At 39.6% G+C, this 23,651-nt stretch overlaps 1 protein-coding gene across 1 annotated transcript in view; it reads left to right on the forward strand.

Annotated features, from left to right (window-relative positions):
* Myh15 (myosin heavy chain 15) overlaps nucleotides 1-23,163 on the forward strand; it is a 112,979-nt gene extending 89,816 nt beyond the window's left edge. Inside the window, exons 32-41 of the mRNA XM_070028726.1 lie at nucleotides 1,170-1,294; nucleotides 3,983-4,098; nucleotides 8,130-8,322; nucleotides 8,558-8,761; nucleotides 12,601-12,726; nucleotides 13,759-13,929; nucleotides 15,600-15,704; nucleotides 18,861-18,956; nucleotides 19,830-19,973; nucleotides 21,871-23,163. Coding sequence (XP_069884827.1) covers nucleotides 1,170-1,294; nucleotides 3,983-4,098; nucleotides 8,130-8,322; nucleotides 8,558-8,761; nucleotides 12,601-12,726; nucleotides 13,759-13,929; nucleotides 15,600-15,704; nucleotides 18,861-18,956; nucleotides 19,830-19,973; nucleotides 21,871-21,885 — 1,295 coding nt within the window. The 3' untranslated portion in view covers nucleotides 21,886-23,163. The remainder of the gene's footprint in view (nucleotides 1-1,169; nucleotides 1,295-3,982; nucleotides 4,099-8,129; nucleotides 8,323-8,557; nucleotides 8,762-12,600; nucleotides 12,727-13,758; nucleotides 13,930-15,599; nucleotides 15,705-18,860; nucleotides 18,957-19,829; nucleotides 19,974-21,870) is intronic.
* The last annotated feature ends 488 nt before the right edge of the window (nucleotides 23,164-23,651 follow it).

Raw genomic sequence — 23,651 nt, forward strand, 5'->3', positions numbered from 1 at the left:
TCTTCAGTACGACTTGGGATTTCACCTTTTTTTTAATTTCAAAATTTGCTGGTAATTTTAAGATATAATCAGAGTTGAGAAAAAGATGCTCTTTGTTTTCCCCTGGGAATGTGTGTTTTGACAGGTGGTGTTAGCAGAGAAGGATCATAACTCACACGAAAAATCTCACCATGTATGAATGTACGTAATTTAAAAATAATTAATATAACTTATTATACCCCAGGGTCTTAGAACCACAAGAACACGTAAGCTTGAAAAGCTCTCTCCTCACTGCCTGGAGCCTTAGGGTCACAGTTCTACATCACAGCATGCAGATGCTAGAGGCTCCCTTCACAGAGACAAGTATACACTCTAATGTATTGCATAGCAGTACAGCACCAGGTGGTTGAGTTTGTTACTTACTCTGTCAAAACCTTGTATTTATAGAAGGCTAGCTGGAAATTTCATGGACCTGAGCTAAAGACTATATATATATTTTTTTTTTTTGGGGGGGGGCAGTCGTGGGGCCTGAACTCTGGGCCTGGGCGCTGTCCCTCAGCTCTTCAGCTCAAGGCTAGCACGCTACCACTTGAGCCATAGCGCCACTTCTGGCTTTTTTTTCTGCTTATGTGGTGCTGAGGAATCGAACTCAGGGCCTCAAGCATGCAAGGCAAGTGCTCTACCACTGAGCCACCTTCCCAGCCCAAGACTATATTTTTCTTGAGGCCCTTCTGTTTAGGCTATCTGGGGTCATGCCTGGGCAGCTGACAGTGACTTGCCTTGGGCTTTGTTTCCATCACAGTGTCAAGTGTGGCTGACACAATGGCAGCCACTGGTGTTGACAGTTAAGCATGCTGCTGAAGTACAGGGATTCTCTGTATCTGTGACTGAGAGGACCTCCCTGTTGAACAGGCAGAGCCCTGAACAAGCGAACCATGGTGTGAAGTTACACACAAAACTCTAGCAGCCCCATTCTCATCAATTCTTGTGACAGCTTTCAAACAGATGGCGAAAAAAAATCTGTTGAAGAGAAAACTTGTAAAAATGCATCAGGTCCTCTGTAGGATATGGGCGGTTCTGCCATCAGGCGCATCGTCTAGCAGGTCTTTAAGCGCAGTGTGCTGTGCTTGGCATCGTGGGTTTGAAATGCAGCCTTTCACTAAGCTAGCTGCTCTCCCCTCTCTCTCCAGAACAGCTTTCAGGTCTCACAAACCAAGTTAAAGAAGTGACCAAGGACTTAACCAAAATGGAAAAAGTCAAGAAACTGATTGAACAAGAGAAAATTGAAGCCCAGGTCATCTTGGAAGAAACAGAGGTCTGACCATTGGGAAGGAGAGAAAGCTTTCCTCATTAGGTTCTGCAGAAGATCTACACTCTAGTAAAAATAGCTGCAACCACACCCTAACATTCATTCAAGTGATTACTCCAGGCTGGGCATCATACACAAGGCTTGATAGACATTGCTTGATGTAGTTGCCCCAGAAACTATTCCCTCCCTTTACAAAGGAAGAAGTTGAGGCTAAAAAAAAGGATAATCACCAGTGATTGCAAATCTTTTGATTGTAGTGAACACAAAAACCATGACTATATTATTCACTTATTTATCCCCCGTGCCTAGGAGCTTACTATTTAAAACCTGGCGTGGTGCTTGTACATCACCTGGGAGCTTGTGAGAAATTCACATTCCCAATCTCTGCTGGTTCTGTTGAATCAAGGTCTTCGTTTAAACAAGTTCACCTGGGGTTTCCTATGGGACCTTAACACTGAGGAGCACTGGCCTTGAGTGTTGTTGGCCTATAAGAGGGGGTTGGTAAATAATTGCCAAAGTTGAAAGAATAAGTATTCTCATAGCTGAATATTTAGTTTGTAAAAAGCAAACAAACAAAAAAAAACCCAGTTCTTCCCCACCCCCTTACCAAACAACTTTTTGTCAAATGAAATTCCAAGCAGAGTTCTCAAGATGACCTTGTTTCTTCAAGGTCATCTAAGTGTAGATTATCTTACAGAAGTATTTTTAGTGTTATGGATTCAAAGTTCAGGAAAAGCCTCTGACTTTTTTCCTACCTGTGTGCTAGTGATTGAAATGGCTCTGAAGATGACCTTATGCCAAAGAGGTGAAACTGGAAAGGAATTTCTCCTGCTACTCTGTAGGTGGTTAACCAGCTTCCATAGCCCCCTTTTTCCCAGCTGAACCTCATGTTCTTGATTTAACACGTGAATGACTATCCAGAAACACTGAAATCTAGTCTGTGTCTGTACACCAATCAGTAGCAAAAATTAGTTTTGAAGGGCAAGGTGGCAAGGTTTAGACAAGCACCATTTAAAAGCATAGTAATGGAAAATAAGCCCCAAAGATTGCTCTGTACAAATTAGTTATCAGCATGCCACTATGTAAGGTGGCTGTGTCCACATTATTCTGTCTACCTAGATAGTCTTTGCTCTATTATGAATAGGCATTTTTTGAGATCTGGTACATTTTATGCAGAATCCCTTCAATTACCAATGTGGTGTCCTGTGCAAGTCTGGTTTTAGTACAGTTGGTGAACTTTGTTTCATTTACTTGTCTTTGGCTCTCAGTCATCTGGCTACAGGTCACCATGTAAACTAAAACAAATAACTTTTATAGTATAGATTTAAATATGACCAATGGATAACTCTAGTGCTGCATAAAGTTTAAGTCAGCCCACAGTATACAAAAATATAATTGTATATTAATCAAACCAGCCAAAGGTGGGAATGACATTAGAGCAGTGGATCACATACCATCTAGTACCACCAGATGGCAGTATATTCTACTAGCCTTTACTGAAGTTCTGTCTTCAGCCTGGTCATAAACTTGGACATGTATTTGTAATATTCACTTACTTCCTTTCTAGGTGAGCCTTTATGAAACACTGTATCTCACTTAAAAATATATATGCTCAAATTATTCCAGCTCACCCTCTCCAAAGATTCACTTTCTAAGTGACTTCTAGAGAGTTAGAGATGGCAGTTTCCCCTGGAGGAAGTATACGATTCCCTTTGACAAAATTGCTATGCAAACATTTGCTTTGGGTTTATATTGACACAAGTGTGGGAGAGAAGCAAAGGAGGCCTTATCAAAATTCCTGAATATATTACATGTTATTTGAACATTGTTACTCAGTTCTTTTTTTAACTTTTTGATAAGTGTTAAACACTACCCTGAGCAGGTTATAAGAATTTCCCTTCTTTTGAACTGTCTAGAGGTAACTAATCAACTTTATCATCAGTGGCCTTTAAGTGTTTTTGTTGTTCTTGTTTGCTTTTGATTTCTTCTATTATACATGCTATCTTTGGAATTGGTTTAAAGACTATCAAACTTACACTTTTAAAATCGAATCATCTTTAGACAATCTCTGGAAATAATTCCATGGTATCTATTTATATATTCCAAGGTTCAGAGGACTTTCTTGACTGTTAAAGCAATCCATTTATATAATAGTAACAATGAAGATGATAGTGGCTCACTAATATTGTGTGAGATGGTTCCTAAGTCTGTTTATTTGTTCATTATATAATTGTATTTGAGTACTAAGCTTAGCTTGCTCAATTGTTGCTTGCTCTCAGTGCACTGAACTTTTCTTCTATCATTCTAGGATGTACAGAATTAAATAAAGTATTCCAGATAAGAGTTAACACCTTCTGTGCTCTAGGTTTACTTTTGTTGATTAACCCCAAAGATGAAATATATTAGAAAACTTCAAGAGCAATAAATGATGACACTTAAAGTCACAGAAAAAAATTGTAATTTTCTGCCACTCACAATTGTAGCTCTAGAGTTTCAGCTAAAAGATCAATGCATGACAAAGGAAATCAATCACTTGTTTTTCATTCTTTTCAATTTTAGAGGCCTGATTTGAAACTAAACCCTCCTAGAAACTCTAATAAGAGTTATATTAGTGATACGTATTTTGAAGAAAAGAAATAAAACTTTTTGTTCAACTGAGTATTCATCAAATGCTTTTTTATTTTTTCACTTCAGGGAGCTCTGGAACGGAATGAAAGCAAGATTGTTCGTTTCCAGCTTGAACTCTTGGAAGCTAAAGAAGAACTTGAAAGAAAGCTTGCAGAGAAAGAAGAAGAAATAGAAAATTTTAGGTATGTAAGATTATGTGGGTTAGCCACTGTTACATGGTTCAGAACCATGGGCGTACAGGGGGAGGGGGCATGCGTGCTGGCCTTATGCCTTGATCTCACGGTGTGAGTGTTGTCCCTGAGTCTTTATACTCAAGGCTAATGCCCTACGCCTTGAGCCACAGTGCCATTTCCAGCCTTTTGGTGATTAATTTGAGATAAGACTCTCATGGACTTTATTGACTAGTCTGTCTTTGAACCATGATCCTCAGATCTCAGCCTTCTGAATAAGTAGGATTATAGGTGTGAGCCTCCAGCTCCTGACAAGGTTCAGAATTTTTGAATGAACAATATTCATTATATTTTGGTACTGATGACTCTTGCAGGAACATTTCCTCCAAAATATGGTCTAACTCTATGAAAGAATTTTCAAGTACATATGCCACTATATTTTGTAAAGGAATTCCTATATACAATAATTGCCAATTTTTGTGGTTTTCTTATATACTCAATCACTTTGGTCTTATATGAGACCAAAGATAACATAGCAGTACACTCTACAATTACATATATAAGGACGGGCTATACTGTCCAGGTCTATACACTGCAATAAATTGTTTTCTTAAACTTTCTGCAAATACACTGATAATGCCAGAGAGAGAGAGATGTACATGTTCCCCCAGGTGTTTATTTGGCAAGGGCAGTGAGTCCTTGTTGAAATCATTGAGTTTTAATTGTCAGAAAAGTGAATTAGAGAGAACTCCTGGCTTAGATCTTTCGTTAACTTTGTTATAGCAAGCTGTGACTGGAAGATTCCACTTTCTTAGTTTTCAGTGAAGGGGAGAAACACAGCCCCACATGTCACAGAAGATAGATCACAGATACAATTGTAAACAGATGGAATTAATGATGATTGTATGAGTTAGCTGGTGAGTTTCTTTAAGTCAAAGCTACATTTTTGGATATTCTAAACTGTTTATATTCTGACCAAGGAGAAAAATCATGTTTCTCCAATATGGATGAGCAATATCATAACAGAAAAAAGTAGCTTAATGAACAATTGGTTTGAAATTAAGAATTTTTCAATGTTTTAAGCTTTTGTCTGGATTTTAAAATTTTATTTCTCCTCTCAATTTATATTTGTTTAACAAACAACAAACAGAACAAAAGAATGTCTTACAAAGCTGCCATTGGACTTCATTGCTTTATTTTTCTTTCAAAAATATACTGGAGGGAATTTTCATTTTCTTCATATTGCATAAAATGCGTTGATCATGTAGCGGGCATTCTCCAGGCCTGTGTCATTTCCATCCCTCTTAAACAATAGCACTTATTACTGGTCCATAGGCACCCATGCAATTTCATAGACAACATTGGAAACATTCTGTTTGCTGCAGTAGAATGAATTTCTGTACTGAGGATTTTGACTATCAAGCCAGGATGCTTTGGACTTTCTGTGTAGGGAGAGTTGACTATGGGGAAATGAGAATTTCCCCACTGGAAGAGAGAAAGCATTTTAAAGCATCTGTGCTGTTTTGTATGAGTGTCCCTTTAGTAGTTTGCAAAGACTATCATCACAAAATGCAGAGACTGGGTGCTTGTTCAAACTAATTTTCTTGTAGTTCTGAAGACTACAAATCTGAAAGGAGGGAGTTGTTAGATTTGATTTCTCCTGAGGCTTCTGTCTTTGGCTGTCAGAAAGACAACTGCCTTCTTGATGTGTCCCTATGTGATCTTTCATCTATGGTGCCTTTCTCCTTTTATGAGGATACCAGAGTTATTCAGTCAGTGCCCTACCCACGCTGTCTAATTTTATCTCAGTTACCCTTTCAAAGGCTCCTCATAAGATCCTGTCTCCAAATACAGTCACATTCTGAGGTACTGTGTTTGAGGCTTCAATATATGAATTTGGGAGATACATAATTTAGCCTTTAACAGTCCTATTTAACTTTATATAATTCTATATAATTATTGGATTATGTAAATTATAATTTACATATAAGTTATAAATTTTATATTATTATATAAATATATTATAAATTATATAGTATATATCATAAATAGATATAATAAATTATATATAAATATATAGAGAGAGACCTATAGGACTGTACTCTGAAAGGTAAACAAAGGCCCAGTACCTAAGGATAGGTAAGAAAAACTGTGGGGTCTCATGAGATGAGGTTGACAGAGGGGTGATGCTAACCCTGGGCTACAGAGCCAGATGACTTATTGCTCATGCATTTAAGTCCCCTTCCTGAGTCTCCTTCCTCCATAAGAGAAACGTGCTCATCAAAAGTGAGCTCCACTTAGACTTAAGGGGGAATTCCGACCAGATGCCTATTTGCCTGCAACCTGGGTAGGTCACCTCAAATGTCTGAATAAGGCTCCATGACAATTCAATGTGAAATCCATTCCTGACCCAATAGATACACATTTTTCTCTATTTGTTCTGACAAAACTCTGTGAAGAAGAAAGGGAGAACTTCTCCCTCCTGTCTCCTATCTTATCTATCCAGCACCAGGGTCTTGTTTGATGAGTGAGCTTACTATGACACGTGTTTCTGAAAGAGTAAAATTGTCCTGATGGAAAACAACCCAATCATGGGAAATTAAGTCAATATAAATTAATTTTTGCCCAAATCAGAGTTCAGTATGAATTGAGATGGAAAATGAGTCACTCTTCAGAGTTATTCCAGAAGGTGGGTTTTTTACCTTTGGTGCAGGAACACATAGAAAAAAAATCAAGCTTGGCATCAGTAAGTTATGCCTGTACAAGAGGCTTATCTATCTATACAGGAGGCTGAGACTTGAGGATCACAGTTCAAAGACAGCCTGAGAAGAAAAGTCTACAGGACTCAAATTAAGCAACAAAAAAGCTGGGCTGGGCTCAAGTGTAAAGCACCAGCTGTGAACAAACAAAACCAAGCAAAAGAACAAAGCCATGAATTCAAGCCACACACACACACACACACACACACACACACACACACACACACACACACACACACACACACACACACACACACACACACACACACACACACACACACACACACACACACACATACACACACGTTTCATTTGGTGAGACTTTTAATGGTACATTTCACTACAGTCCAAGTCTTTAAATTACATTAAATTACATAGTCCTCAGCTATTGTCACTAGTATTTTTTTGTCAGTATGGGGCCTGAACTCTGGGCTTGGGCACTGTCCCTCAGCTCTTCTGGTGGTTTATTGGAGATAAGAGTCTCACAGTCTTTCCTGCCTGGGCTAGCTTTGAACCACGATCCTCAGATCTCAGCCTCCTCAGTAGCTAGGATTACAGGAGTGAGCCACTGGCACCCGGCCTACTACTATTTTTGAGAAATGAAATTTTCTGACTCACCTCAATTGTCTCATAGCTTTTTTCAACATACAGCTATTACCCATTTCTTTGCAAATGTGGTTTTGCAGAGTGTTTGTTTCTATGATGGAATAATTCATTATCAAATTGCATTTGGTTTTCTCAGCCAATCCTGTCATCTCAAACCCTCAGGGAGAGACAACCATAGGATTATATATAACCATACGATTATAAAGGATATAGTATCTACAAGCCATTAGAGCAGTATTGCTATCGCTTAGAACTTGTAACTCTTTCCTGACCTATTCAGACACTTTATTTTGTCACTGGCAGTAGATTAAATTAATATTATGACTGCCTAAAATAATCTCCATCTTTTATCTTTAGCCACCTTGAAAATCCAGGGATTTGCTTAGATCATCCATTAGATGATCTACCCCTCAGGAACCTTGAAAAGATGAGGGCACTTCCTTGATTCTTTGCAGAACTTTGGCTGGAAATCATAGTTTGTTATAATGAGCTCACTAACATAACCCCAAACTCTTCTGTTTATAAAATCTAAACATTTTAGACTAATTTTGTTAATCACTGAAAAAATTCAAATTTAAATATATTTTTTAAATTTCCTAACGTGTTGTGAACACAGCAGGCAAGTTTTCTTGATTTGGGTATGTGATATTTTCCTTCTGAATGTTATTCTAAAATTAGGAGCAAACAGCAGTGTGCAATGGATTCCCTGCAGTCTAGTCTGGATTCGGAAGCTAGGCAGAGGATTGAGGCTACCAGGCTGAAGAAGAAGATGGAAGGAGACCTCAAGGAGATGGAACTCCAGCTTTGCACTGCCAATCGACAGGTGTCCCAAACAACCAAATCCTTGGGCCAGCTTCAGAGTCAAATGAAGGTATTTTCAAACTATATTATGAGATGGTAGTGGAAATATTTCTGCATATTTGCTAAACTAAGCAACAGATCAATTGAGCAATAAAGGTAAGGATAACAAATTCACCCTTCAAGGATGAAGAGCATGTGATTCTATTCTAACAAGAGGAACTCTGCTCAGAGCATGTATGCAGAGGAGCACATCCCACATTGGATTCAGAAGGGTCTTTGTTCCAGGCTCCTATTTTCTCTTACAGGACCTTCAAGTGCAACTTGATGACAGCACACACCTGAACAATGATCTGAAGGAACAGGTGACTCTGGCTGAGCAGCGAAACTCTCTTCTTCAGTCTGAACTGGAGGAACTGAGGTGCTTGCAAGAGCAGACAGAACGTGGGCGCAGGCTGGCTGAAAAAGAGCTCCTTGAAGTCACAGAAAAGATCAGTCTTTTCCACACTCAGGTGGGGCCCGTAAACCCTCTCCATTAGCTGAATCAGTGGGTTAGAGGCAGTGGTTCCTACTCTTGGTTCATCCTTAGGCCATGGATGGTTGCCATTTCAAGTCTTGAATGACATGAAAAACACATGGAATGCTTTGAAGCAGAGTGCTGGTCACCCTCTTCATTCACGAGTATATTAGATTAACAAAGTGCCACAATGTGGATGTGTACTTGAAATGCTGAGTGTTTATTACTTGTTTATTATTCTCACAGCCCTGGATCCTGAACATCCAAAATCAAGGTGTTTTCATGTCCTTGGTCCTTCTGAAAAATGTAGGATCGTCATTCCTTGGCTCTTGTTACTATTTGTTCCCTTCTTGCTATAGTTCCTTGGCCATCTTTCAAATTCTTTGTCTTGTCAATGCCTTACTCCACTGCCTTGCCTTTCCATGGCATTCTTACTGTGTGTTCGCATCATCTTCCCTCCATGAATGTCTTGTTAGCTCTTCCTATTCATATAGAATAGGAACCATATGAATACATTATCTCTTTTTCTATGGCCTGTGTCCAAAAGCTGGTTGGTTAGAAATTCTATACCTAGAAGTTTTCTGAGAGATACAGAAATGACACTAGGCCTTCTCTGGAAGAATGGACTGTGAAGGCATTCATGGTAAAGATGCTGGGGAAGGAGAGATGAATATTTCTTCTTGTTCTAGAACAATTCTGGCTTATCTCTCTCTTTAACTTACTTGCTCTCGCCATCATCCAAAGCTTACAGAAAAATGTTCCTGTCAAGTGCCGGGAATCTCTAAAATAAATGGCTACTGATAGAAAAAATTAAGCTGCCAGAACTCTGGCTTTCCATGTATGGTTATTAAGTGCCATGAAGCAAAATTCTGAGATCCTTCATTATGATCCTGGAATCAGAAGAAGCCACAGAGGCTAGGACCTGTACCTGTGAATGAATGCCTCACACACTTAGCATTTTTAGAAGCTACCACAACTTGGATAGTAAGCTTGATGATGACATAAAACGTGGCTTCCCACATGTAGAATATTTCTGTTTTCAAGCAGTAAAGGCCTAAGCAAACAATTGTGGTGCACTTCTGGGAGTATTATGATGAAAGGTATGCCTTCAGAAAGCCTTGTTGGATGCCCCCAGACATGGGTGGATACACAACATGCTTCATCTGTGCTATGAAACATGGAAGAAATCAACTAGGTAAAGAGAAATGCCAGGGAAAAGACAAGGGGGAAGGAAATTGGGGATTTTAAGGGATATTCATAGATCAGAGCACAGGGTGAGTGGGAGAGATAGCATGGGTGATGGTAAGAGGAGGATAGGACTTTGAGTCTGAGACTGATGGAGTTTGAATTTTTGTGTGCAAGATAGTGAGGATCCACTGAGGAATTTTGAGTAGCGGAGTATGAAGTTATCAGATTCACATTTTAGAAATTTTACTATGCTGATTGCTATGAGGATCGATTAAAACAATTAGAGACAGACTGCCATATTTGGTGATGAGAAACATCTGTGGCAACATTTTGCTTGCCACAGTGACTGGGAAGTTCCACTGACATTTAGTAGGCAGAATCCAGAAACACTGCAAGTCCTTCAAGGTGTCAGATAATTCCACATCACAAAGCATTTGAGGTTTTCCCGCACTGAGAAAGATTGCAGCAAAGAATATGAAAATCAGAAGTGTGTCTAATGAAAGATGCTCCAATTAGTTTTGCCTACAGTTTGATTCAGTGTCCCTGTGTGTGACAAAAACTTATTTGGGGATCGTGGGGGTAAAATGCATGTTTTCAAGCAGGTCAGTTTGAATAGGCTATCCTATTTTCCTAGGGGTAGAGTATAGTTATGGTGGAGCATGTGCCTACAGTGTAGTAGTGTCCCCTGGGTTCAACACCAGATCCCACAGAGAAAATAAAAAATTATTCTTTCTCCTTGAAGAAAGTTTATCTCAGTGCAGTGTGGTGAAATATTAAGAAATAGAATATAGAATTTTAAAGGTCAGTTATCTAGTGTCTTCAGTATTTAATAGCTATTGATGACCAATCACTTAATGGTGGCATGCATATAATAACTGATAATGCATCTGGATTCCCAATGTGATTAAAACAAAACCCCAAACCCACTGGGAAAGCGGGGGAGGGGAGAGGAAGAGAGAAAAACAGACAGATACAGAAAAAACAAGAGGAAGACAGTAAAAGAGAGGAAGAGAATGAAGGAATGAGTCAGGGAAAAGGAAGTAGAGGAGAAGGAAGAGAAGAGCGAGGAGGAAGAGGAAGAGGAGGAAGAAAAATGCACTCATAAATAAGGAAGGAAGGATTAGGGGGAAAATGAAATAGTTAAAATTAGGCTCTGAATACCTGGTCTACAGAGTGGATCTTCCTGAAGCATAATAACTGAAAGTCTTTAATACAAAAATACTAAATCTCAGGTCTTACCACAGATCTACTCATCAGAAGCTGTCATGGGACTGAGGAACTCAGTAAGTTCTCAGGTGTCACTCCTGGCTCCAAGACACTAGTTGACCAGCTCTGCTCTATATTAACACTTTCTTAGAGTAAGCATGTGTAGCCAAACTTTTTCTTTGGCTAGTGTGGCATGGGCTCTCTTTTTAAACCTGAAATGTGACAATATAGATGCCCCGCTGTGCCTACAGATGCCATCTACAGTAACTCTAGATACTCCTCAACCTGCTTCTTCCTTTAAAATGTACCAAATCATAGAGCTAGTCAACTTGTAAATACTTTAACCACCATCTTTATAGCACATTTTAAGTGATTCTATTGCAAACAAACAAGTGCTTTTTATGTGTTCCTTTCCTTACAAATAAAAAGTTTCCAAGGAGTTAAGTGTAGTGAACATTCATAAAACACTTTATGTAAATGCACTTACCTCCTTTAGCCACCCCCCAGGGGGTGGAGATCCTGGGTGCGCAAGGCCTGGCTCTCCACAGGACAGAGGGGAGCAGTCTTGATGATCTTTCATGCCACAGAGGGGGCAAGCAGAGTCAGTGAGGCTGGCATGTCTTTCTCTCTACTTTCAAGCCTTAATCCTGCCCCTGAGAGAGGCTCTAGTTAGAGGAAAGGGAAAGCATAATATGGGGGATGAAATGAAAGAAGAAATAAAAGCTAGAAAGCTGTGCCTTTTATACACATGCTCTGTGCTAAGGCTTCACACCCTCAGAAAAGCTGTGCTTCAAACACTGCCCAGATGCAGCAAAGGGAGCTTTGGCCTCCAGTGTCAAACTCAGAAAGGAATTAGGGCAGCTCCAGCTGCAGTGCACAAAGCATCCTCCACTTAATAGGGGTCCTTAGGGCTGGGGGATGGGGCTTTTGTGAGCTGCTTTTCCCACCCCCTCCTCCTCACTGCAGGATAAGCAGGAAGGCAGGGGGATAAAGAAGAGAAATTGGTTTTCTCTCTGGAGCAGCATGCTGGAACTGTGACTTTTGTTCTCAAACCTCTTGTTCCCCAGGGGGCTGCAGGTGACCCCAACTTCCTCTTGGAGACACTTGTTTCTAGCACATTGAAAAGCAGGAAAACATTCCTCAAGAAGTTAAAAAAATCAAACCCATGTACGGGCAGTAGATTATCTGGGACCTGTTTCTCCTTTCTGACTCAGGCTGCCATATCTTTCATTCTGATCCTCTAAATAGACAAAATCCCTTCCATTCACACATGCCATTGACATCAAAAGCCATCTGGGGCTGGAAGTCTTGCTTAAGTGAACATGACTGATAAAATTGCCCCTTTAAGAGCTGCCTCGATGATTACATAGCCGGAACAGACCAGCTTGCACTTGCATTTCTGGTTCCAAGTTGTCTGACAGCAAGGCTACTTTTCCTTAGAACGTAAGTCTCCTCAGCCAAAAGAAGAAACTGGAGGATGATGTTGCTCGGATGCAGAAAGAAACCGAAGAGATGATTCAGCAGTGTCAAAGGGCAGAAGAAAAGGCCAAGAAGGCTGCTGTTGAGGTGGGTGTGTTGACTGCTTGTTTGATCCTGCCTTCCAGAGTGCACTGGAGCAAGAACCCAGAGGCAGGAGCCCATTTGCTGCCCCACACAGTCCATTGATTTCCCATATGATCAGCAGGAGGCTAGCTGACCTCTGTGACTCCCTCTGCTCAGCTTGCACAATTAGGCCAATTAGCTCTTCCCTTCTAACTTACTGGGGCAGTGGAAAGGAACAGTTGAATTGCTAGAAGGAAAATCTTTGGAAGCCAGAGTTCCTCCCTTAAGTTTTAAATCAATATACCAAATGTCTAGAAACGATTCTTCCTATGTTTTCTTACAAATCCTTATCCTGGGGTCTCTAATGGTTTTATGATGATGATCTGAAAAGAATGCTTTAGTGACTTATGTTTTGCACTCCATTCTACTGCTTGGGTAATAAGATTAGGCTAGTAAAGAACTGTTTGAGGTCTGGTGGGCCATCTTTATCTGCAATTTTTAAATTGTTGATGGTGTTGCTTTTCCTCAATGACTCTAGCTCAGAGTTGGCTGCCAGCCATTGTACAAATAGCCAAAGCCAAAAGTAAGCTGCATAACTCAGCTTCCTTGTGTCACATTGTTGTCACTGAGAACACCAGACGCTGCCAAATTCCTAGAGCCTACATTTGTTTACAGTGGTAAAGCACAGAACTATGCAAGTGAGCTTTTAAAAATATTTCCATAGGCACTTTTCCATACTGTTCAATAACAAATGACAATCTGGTGTTTTATTCAATTAAAACCAATGCTTTAGTTGGTCATTTTTCTCCAACATAGTTGTTATCTTCTAATTTTTAAATGCTCTTTTTCTACCATCACTCAGCCCAGTCTCTCCTCTGCTGCTGCTATCTTCATTGCCTCACTGTTCAATCATTTGGAAGTGACTGCATTGATAAGCAGAGCATGGTGGTAAGAGATTAAATATATGTAGGAAAGGCCAGGAACTGAAACTCTTTGGCAGAAATATGAACATCGGTAGGTTACTGTACTAGCTCAGTGCCTTTCTTTCATTTCTAGGCAGCAAACTTGTCAGAAGAACTGAAGAAGGAGCAAGACACCAATGCCCATCTGGGAAAAATGAGAACGAATATGGAGCAGACGATTAAAGACTTGCAGAAAAGGCTGGATGAAGCTGAGCAGAATTCCTTGCTGGGAAGCAGAAAGCAAATCCAGAAATTAGAATCCAGGGTAGGAGTTTTCCTTGGAAACTATGGAGACTTGATGACCCTTCAATTCAAAGTCCTATTGTCTTTCAGTGTCACAGTACATAATATTCTCCCTGCCTCATCACTTTTGCTAATAGCACTGCCAGATCTCCAAGGGTGTCTAATCTCAATATATCCATTCATTCTTGCTTGAATTTAGGTCATTGAGTATGACTTTTGTCACTCAGAATGAACTGTGCCTTCCCTCTTTCTGCTACGTGAGAATATGTCTTCTCTTGTTCTGTACCAGCTCTTGCTTCCTACAGGTAGCATGACCCACTAGCTCCAAATGCAGCCTTGAAGTCTTGCTTCTGTGCCTCTACTCCTGTCATTTACTCTGCTGAGAATGACCATTTCCTAACAGCTGAAGAAAGTCAAGACCAATCCACGATCTACAAAGACTCAGTACAGCTAAAACAAAAACTGACAGAAATTATGTAGAATCTATTATATAAAGCTTTTAAACACATATAAATACTTATTTTAAAACTATTAAATAAATTTCTTTTCCTTTCTAGATGGATTTGACAGGGCCTCAGACTTAATAGACTGTCAATGCTATACCACATGAGCATGTCCTTTTTTTTTAACTTTAGTTTTGTTGTTGTTGTTTTTTGTTTTTGTTTTTGTTTTTGTTTTTTTGGTAGGGTCATGTGCTTGTATTAGGCCAGCCTCAGGCCTCAATCTTTCCACTTCTACCTCTGAGTAGCTTACATTATAGATATGGACTATTATGCCTAGCCTAAGTTATTAAATCAACTTGAATTGATTATGTATATAGCATATGATACATTCCACAAAGTAGGAAAGATTAGGTTCTTTCTCAAAGCATGCCCCAAAAGGACCTTTCAAAAATAATCACTTTTGTAACAGGCATGAATCATCAGCACCTGGCACACTATTTGATTCTTGACAAAGTTACCAAAAACATACATTGGAATTTTTTAAAAAGTAGCCTTATTAACAAATGGTACTAGGAAAACTGACATCCATATATAAGAATGAAACTAGATCTCTATCTCATCTTGTCCAAAAAATATCAACTCAAAATAAGTCAACCATTTAATATTTTTAGTCACAGCTCTGTAACTAACATTGGAGTGTGGTTGGAGCACAGTGGGCATCTTGTTGAATGTGTGCTATGATTATCATATTGGCACAATTCTGTATAGCCAAAGGCAGTTCCACAGTACAGCTCTTCTACTGTAAGGGCTGTAAGGCTATGTGACATGTGTGTGGCAGAGCTGAGGGTCTGATTTCTTTAGAGCCTGAGCCAAACACAGAGGAAGAAGCTTAAGATCAAGGAGTAGACTGGTTGAATCCCCTATGACTGGTGTGTGCATCAGATCTCTGTGCATATGTTCACATAGGAAGGTGGGTATGACTCTGTAATACAGAAGAGAATCTTAGTCCATTATGTGTACCAGCCTTTGGCACCCTTCAGGGTCTTAGCAATCCTTTTATGAGATTACAGAATTCAGTTGATTCATTATAGTGATGGTTTTCCCAGAGAGCTTGCACTTGTTTCTGTGAGAAAGAGAGCAGACACCTCTTCCTTGTACTATTTCCCTCAATTCCAAATGGTTTTCCAGCTTGCAAATAACAACTCAGCCTTGTCACCCGTGTGGGGTCTGACACTATGCTTGGTTGCAGGTGCGAGAACTGGAAGGTGAACTGGATGGTGAGCTCCGTCGCAAAGCAGAGATCCAAAAGGAAGCCCGCAGACTGGAGAGAGGCATGAAAGAGCTGACCCTTCAGGTACTCCTGGAAACCACCCCTGTGTGCATGACTGGGCTCTACCTGTGGCAGCTCCATCCTTCCAGCCTGAAAGGGCCTCTGAGGTGCTCTGAAGCTTAGATCACCCTCAGCAGTAGACTCTGACTCACCTCCCAGGGCTCTGTGCGGTCAGAGGGTGAGGTCTGTCCCTTTGCAGATCTAGTAGAGAACAAAATGTGAGCTGGCAAGTGCAATTAGAAGTGGAAAGCTATTTATACCTTCCTTACTTTTTCACACATAGTATTTGCAGTGCTTTCAGAAAGATGCCTTCCTGTGAGAGGCTGAGTGAGACTGACATATAAATTAAGCAAGGGTACTCAAATGGCCACCTCCAGCAGACTGCACAGGATGCTCACTAATCAGGTGGTTCAAGGAACTTTCCTACTCCTGTTATCTGGTTACACACACATTCCATGCCAATGAGGACTTTGCTCCTGATGACAAGTGGAAACAACAAATACTAAAGAAAGATCTCTTAGGCTTTCTAGATATAACCTATGGACCAACATTGGTCTCAAGCAAATAACTGGTGATAGACATTTTATAACTTGTACTTCCAAAATATCCCTTAACTACATTTTCATTTAAAAATTTTTATTGATTTATTAATTTTATTGTTATTAAGGCATGGTATGGAGGGGTTAACATTTTATTTATTTATTTATTTATTGTCAGTCATGAGGCTTGAACTCTGGGCCTGAGTGCTGTCCCTGAGCTCTTCAGCTCAAGGTAAGCACTCAACCACTTGTGCCAGTGCCACTTCTGGTTTTCTGGTGGTTAATTGGAGATAAGTCTTACGGACTTTGCTCCCAGGCTGTCTTTGAACCTCAATCTTCAGATCTCCCTGAGTTCTAGCCCCAAGACTGGTAGAATAAACTCAAACTTTTCCCTTCCATTTCCCCTCCCCCCAAAAAACCTTTATTATAGAACAAAACACCAGTGCTAAGTTTTGTGTGTTTATTTGTTTGTTTCGGTTATCTCAAGGAATGCAGTATTGTTGTATTGTGGCTTACCTTTGTTTCTTCAGTGAAGTATCTTCATGTTTCTCTTGTGGCAGCGCATTTCTTAATTTCTTCCAAGTGTCTTCACAGCATATACTAGATCTATTCAATTACTCAATGATCTTCCATCACTGCATCAGATAATACCTTTTGAACACCTACTTTGTGAGATAACCAACTATACCCTGTAAGAGAAAAAGACACTAGAAGTCCTCTAGACACACTAGAAAACTTTCTAGACAATAATATCTGGTTCAGAAATATTCTAAGTCAATACTGAGTCAGTTCAGTCCGTCCTCCTGTAACATCAGAATATATATCATACTATGAGTCAAGATGCTTTGTGATAGCTTATTCATAGATACTACTGATCAAAGTACACTGGGCACATATGTGGAAATATCACAATGTGATCACCCCACAAGCCAATGTATGCTAACTCAAAAAGAAATATTAATGAGGTTGATTATCATGACAAAGATAAAAGTAGTGTCTCTTACTAGTAAAATGCTCAGGATTTTATTATAGTCTACTACAGGAGTCTACAACAGACTGCAGAGTCAGGTATATGCAATAACAGATATATCTAATTATTGCACAGAGATCACCTGGGGGCTGTGTGGGTGCAGGCCCAGGTCCCAAAGGCACTGCATGTCCTAAAGGCACTGCAGTGGGTGCTATCAGATAACTTCACATCTCCCAGATGAATGGCAAATTCTTCTTTGGAAGGAGCATTGAGTGCACAACCATAGCTACTAGTTACTGAATGCCTCAGAGCTAAGATCTGAGCCTAGACCTCACCCTCCCACATGGAGAACACCAGTGACATTAGCATCCACTTCTAGCTTATAGTTGTCTTTTGTGCAGCCTGCTTTATCACCTCCTCAGTAAGATTATTAGCAATTAGCCTTGTGCTGATTTCCATAGGTAGATAATTGTTCATCTTTAAATTTGATAAACCTGAGGTTTAGAAGAATAGGCAGATGAAAACAGAGAAGTAATTTTACTTAAAATATAGGCTAGTCTCAGTTCCCTAACCATGTTGAGCTCTGTGATCATCTTGCCTAAGTAAGTTAATATTAGTAATTGTCTACTGTCAGACTGAACTTTGCAGAAGAGGCAGCTTCTAATGATGAAGAGAGCTTATCTTCAAAAGAGAGAGCTGAAGAGAAATAAGGATAGATCAGCTTGTTGCAGTAGGCTTTCGTGAGGCAGAGGATGGGCTATGAAAGTCACTGTGTTCAGTCAACTTCCCATGACACTAACAAAATCCTAGACATAAACAACTTACACAGTGAAAAAGTGTCTTTGGGCTCATGATTTTGGATGATCCAGTTCATGACTGATTTGGCTGTGTTGCTAGTGTGCCTGTGAAGAGGTAATGCATCATAGTGGAGCAATTTTGTCCACTTCTGGCCAGGAGAGAAGGAAAGTGCTGGGTTTTGCCATCTCTTTCAGAGAGTGACTCCCAATGATATGGGAACTACTCAATAGCCTCATTCTTATAAATGTTCCACTACATTTTCCTCTGTAATTTTGGAGGCAGACCTTTTGATGCAAGCCTTTCATGCCTTTGAGGAACATACAAATAATAGCATTCACCACTACATTTGATACTTGATGGAAGGGGCAAAATGGAGCCAGAAACATACAGAAACCTGAGCAACAAAGTTAGGTCATTATTAAGTCAGTCTTATTTCTTGGCAGGTCAAAGTATTTTTTCCTTTGGACAGTTCAACAGGTCTAAAGTAGAAATAGTCTAGTTGAAGGGGCAGGGAAAAGGATAGAGGGTGTGTCAAGAATCCCATCTATCTGTTGGTTTCTTCACTCCTTTCTCAGAATAAAGACTATATTGAACCTAATAGCTTTAACATCCACTTAAACAAAAGTGTTGGGATACTGTGATGGATGCAGAGAAATGGCTCAGTCATTGCTCAGAACTATCTTCATTAATTTCTCAAAATTTGGGGGATGAGTAGAGTCAAGCCCATCCACTATACAAAACACAAGTTATTTGATGTTTAATAAAGTTTTCAACCCTTTTCTCACACAAGGCTGCATTCCACATGGCTAGATCCTTTCAGTTACCTTCACATGCATATGCACATATATACATACATACACCTGTGTGTTTCAGGCAGAGGAGGACAAGAAAAACCTGAGCAGGATGCAGACTCTGGTGGACAAACTTCAGCTGAAAGTACAAAGTTACAAGCAGCAGGTGGAAGCAGCGGTAAGTGCCAGAGGCAATTGTAGCCCCCGGGGTGTCCCAGCATTGATTTGTGATTTATGACCTGAGCTAGGAGAGCAGCATCTCAGAGAAGACCAATCATGTCTTCCTGCTGTCAGGTTTTACTCAAATTAAGATGATCGCTCATAGTAAATCTTTATGCTTCTTTTCCTTCTAGAAAACTATAGTACTTTCACTGAACCGTATAGTTCCACCCAAATATTTGCATTACAAGAAACAAACCAAATAAGAGCAGGATATCATGCAGGGATTTGGGGCAGAGTTTCATCATGGAGTCTCCCCTAAACTCTAGGTAAACATAAACACAGTTCTTAGTATATTTCCTAATGAGTTGTGGACAAAACCACCATGATTAAGGTGCACTCATCATCTTTAGTTTAGTATTTAGAGTTACATGAAGTACCATATACTTTAGGTTTTGCAAAAATATATATATTATTGAGGGTTTTTGTATTGATTCAATTATTGGAGCAAGCACTGTCATGTGTACTCTTTTTATTAATTCATAGAAATTAAAAGCTCAACTTTCTCTACTCAGAGGTAGAATAGGATGTTGAATGGATTACATAAGTAATGGTGGTTGCTGCATCACCCAGCAAGTCTGTGAAGGCTGTCCTGTTAACAGTTGGTGGAATGTACACACCAGGTTCTGATTTGTCATGGAGCAACAGTTATTAATTCAGTTCTTTGTGCTTGCTAGAAAGTCTTAATACTTATATCTTATACAAAAGTAGTAGGCCCCATTCAATACTTAGAAGTTTATATTTCTCTCACATTTTTCCACTTCTCATGTCAGAGCAGAAAATACAGTTAGGGCAATATATCTCCTTTCTGTGTTTTTAATTTTTTTTGTAGGAGACACAAGCTAATCAATACCTCTCGAAATATAAGAAGCAACACCATGAGTTGAACGAAATGAGGGAAAGGGCAGAGACAGCAGAATCTCAAGTCAATAAACTCAAGATTAAAGCAAAAGAGCTTGAAAAAAAGGTACAGCAGGTATTCAAGTCTTCTCTGACTCACAGCATGTTGGGTTAGGACTCAGGATATTGCATGAGGTGTACACTAAGAAATTTCTTACTTTTTCTTTTAAAATTCTTATAAAACAACAGAAAGCAAGTTCAAACAAAGTTCTCCCCTATTTACTAAATCCTACTTGTCTAGTAGTACTGAAGTGCTAAGCATTTGCATGGGAAACCAATCCTATTTATATCTCAGATGCTTAATTCCAGGTTAACTAGCAGTCTCTGAACTCTGGACTTTCAACATTTGAGAGTATATAGAACAAAGATGACTTTTGAAAGCACAAATTAATCTCCTGGAAATTCTGAGTGAACGCTTTCAATGGTAGACAAGTATATGACTTTGTACCATGTCAAAATGAACAGTGTGGGGGAAGCTGTTTAAAACTAAGAAAATGTAGGAGTACAAAGCCAGAGTCCTGTTTTCAAGATCTCAGCTTTACTGCTGATTTTCCCCTCAAGTCATAGAGAATCTTTTACATTTCTGTGGTTATTGAATATCTTTGCTGATGAAGTGGTAGAGGCCAGTGCCCTAATTTTTTGGGCAAAGTGACAGAGTGACAAATAACTCTGTACTAAATGTGTGGCAGAGAGAGAGCTTTTACTGTTTTACAGAAATTGTCCCAGGAACAGCTTTTAAATGAGATCTACCTGTAGGGGAGGTAAGTTAAAGGAAATTGGGCTATGTGGTATTAATTGCTTTTCAAAGAATAAGTATAAAGCATTTAGAATAATTGCCAGCCTACACAGGCAACATCTCTTCATTTTTATAATTTGGTGCATATATCTTCTTATTGGTGATATATGAATACCATAACCATGTCAGTTTATAATAAATTGATAGAGAACAATAAATAGTACCTTAAAAGAGATCACAATGATCTCTTTTAAGGGAGAGACTAAAATTAGGTTATTCTGAAGATACTTAGAGCTAAACACAAGAAGCGGGAGTCACTGGCAGCTCCAGAGATTTCTTAATGATGCTGAAATATCCTCTATGGAAAGGTCCAGTTAAGTGCTTTGAACTCTGGCCCCAAAAAGTGTTGTGACACTAGATTTAGAGTCTTTTTGTTTCTTTGTTTGTTTGTTTTTGCTAGTGGTGGGGCCTGAACTCTGGGCCTGTGCGCTGTCCCTCAGCTCTTCAGCTTAAGGCTAGCACTCTACTACTTGAGCCACAGAGCCACTTCTGGCTTTTATTCCCCCACTTATGTGGTGCTGAGGAATCGAACCCAGGGCCTCAGGCATGCAAGGCAAGTGCTCTACCACTGAGCCACCTTCCCAGACCCAGATTTAGAGTCTTCTGTGCAGAGCCCATCTAGTGGTGTCATGAAATCTTCCAGCTTAGAAATAAATGCCTCCTGTGCTCCAGTTACATGGAGGAGATCCCAGGGCTTCCAAATGAATTTCCATGCATTTGATGTTGTCACAGCCTTTCCTAACTGAAAAATAAAATGAAACAGAAACTAGAAGACTAGAGATGAGTAGGAAAGCCTTCTTGGCAACGCAATGACCACTTATTTTTTTCCATTTACTAAAGAAAACCCTGAAAGTTCCTCAACTGCCCTAGCATAAGGACAAGGTTTTCTGATAGAATTGTGTACCAGGGCTGTTGGTGATGTGGCCACAGAATCTTTTCCTTCAGTGGGGAAGGGAGGCAGGAAATGGAGAGTGACCCAGCATGTCCTTGGTGTGAGTTACCAGGGCCTGCCCTCTGTAATGCAGATAATTGCCTGAATTCCCTTCTTCCCATTGTAGCTAATGAAGAGTTGGCTGTGGCCTGCTTACCTCTGGAAAGGACTTGGCATGGGTGTGGTGTGCGTTCCTCTAGTGAAAATCAAGGGGATTTCAGAGAACACTGACATTCTGTTTTTCAGGTCTATGAAGAATGAGCATTTTTCTTCTTGTAAAGGACACTTGTGGGAGAAGCACAAGGAGAGTGCCAATTTATGCCCTGGAACTCAAGTCTCAGATTAAAGAAAAGGATATTATTTTGTGTGAAGAGCACTTTAAATAATGCAATTAGAAAAAATATAATAATTAAGGAAAATATTGTTGCTTCCAGGGTTAATGGATGCTGCTTTGAGTCTCAAAGATAAGAAAACTCCCTTTTTAGTATTTCACAGAAAAGTTTCCCCAGATGAAAGCTTTAAAATTCTGATGTTAAAGAAATGAATGTTTGATTTTTTTGGTTCATATTACCTATTTATAAGTAGGATTCAGAAGACATCTTTAGACCATTGGAACATGTTGGTAAATAATTGTTACTTAAGTTAGCTAACTTTGCTTGACTCATTCCTACATTCACGACTCTGTATTTTTAGCCATTAATTATAGGAGTTGACAGCCACAATTAGGCAGTTTGAGCTTGTAGCTAAAAACTTCCTAATTGACATAGATGCTACTAGATTACATCAAGTAGGCTACTTGCTGGTGTGCATTTTAACCACTAAAGCCATGTTCCACACAAGACCTTCAGTAAGTGACAGTGTGTAAATGTGGAGACTTGGTACTGCCGCAGTGTAGCTAAGCAGGAGAGACATGTACAAGAATTTCTTTCTTTGCCTATTTCTGGAATGAAATTAGTAATGCGAGAATTTACACCAGATTTAGTAGGTAAGAGAGAAGCAACATCTTTTATATGCATGGGGCTGCCCCCAAGACCTGTGATAGTTCAAAATTACACCAGCTCAGAAAGGGGATCTAGCAGAGATTAGTAGCACCTCTCTGCAAGGCTAAAATTCTGGCCCACCGCTCTTCCAGTTCCCCCTAGTCTCAGTCAACTTTGGAAAGTCCTTGGCAGGTATATATAGAACAGCAAGGTGACTAGCACCAGTCTCTCCTACAGACTATCTGTGGCTTTGACATGGAGACTGTCATGTACAGACATGGGTCTCAGGGTGCAGTGAGGGACTTGCTTTCATCACCTTCTTATTCCATGCCCAGCTCTCTTTCCTTACCACTGGTATAGCCAACAACCATCAGTCATTTCTGGTCTGCCATTCACAATGGTGTAAAACTAAATCCAGTGTAAGGTTCCCTATTGAGCTATCAGGATGTCTATTATGCCACATGGAAAACAGTGGACTCTTTCTCATTGATCTCAGTCAGTGGGAAAAAAATGGTCTTAGCATGTAACTTTTCTAAGATGTTCTTCTGGAATAATAAAAGTTTTCCCACCAGTAAACTTGAAGTCCTTCTTTATGACATATGAATTTTATTTTTTCTCAACATAACAACTCTGTAAAAGCCAGCATATAGACAATCTTGAATTTTGGGGACTGCATTGTTTTGATTTATTGCTATTTAATTGAGTCTTAAACTTATTTTTCTCATTTGGGTACAATTCAAATAAAAACCCCAACTTTACTACAAGAGAAAGGTCAGAAACTTAAATATTTTCTCATTGGAGTTAATAGTCTGTCGTACATTGTAACAGATATTTAAGAGTTAACAGAACTACATGCAAATATGGAGTCATGAAATCAAGGTGAAGTATCAGTCACACGTGTTTTGTATCTCAGTAAGCTATAGAGTTAACACCAAAAGCTTGGTTATAATGAATAATTCGTAAGCATTGACTTTAGGCTATCTCATATAAATTACTGAAATGAAAAAGAAGGGACCATGAGGTCAGCAGGTCTCTCTATTTTCTCCC

This window comes from Dipodomys merriami, unplaced genomic scaffold, assembly GCF_024711535.1.
Source record: "Dipodomys merriami isolate MVZ:Mamm:240054 unplaced genomic scaffold, mDipMer1.0.p SCAF_2, whole genome shotgun sequence".
In the NCBI taxonomy this organism is placed as follows: Eukaryota; Metazoa; Chordata; class Mammalia; order Rodentia; family Heteromyidae; genus Dipodomys; species Dipodomys merriami.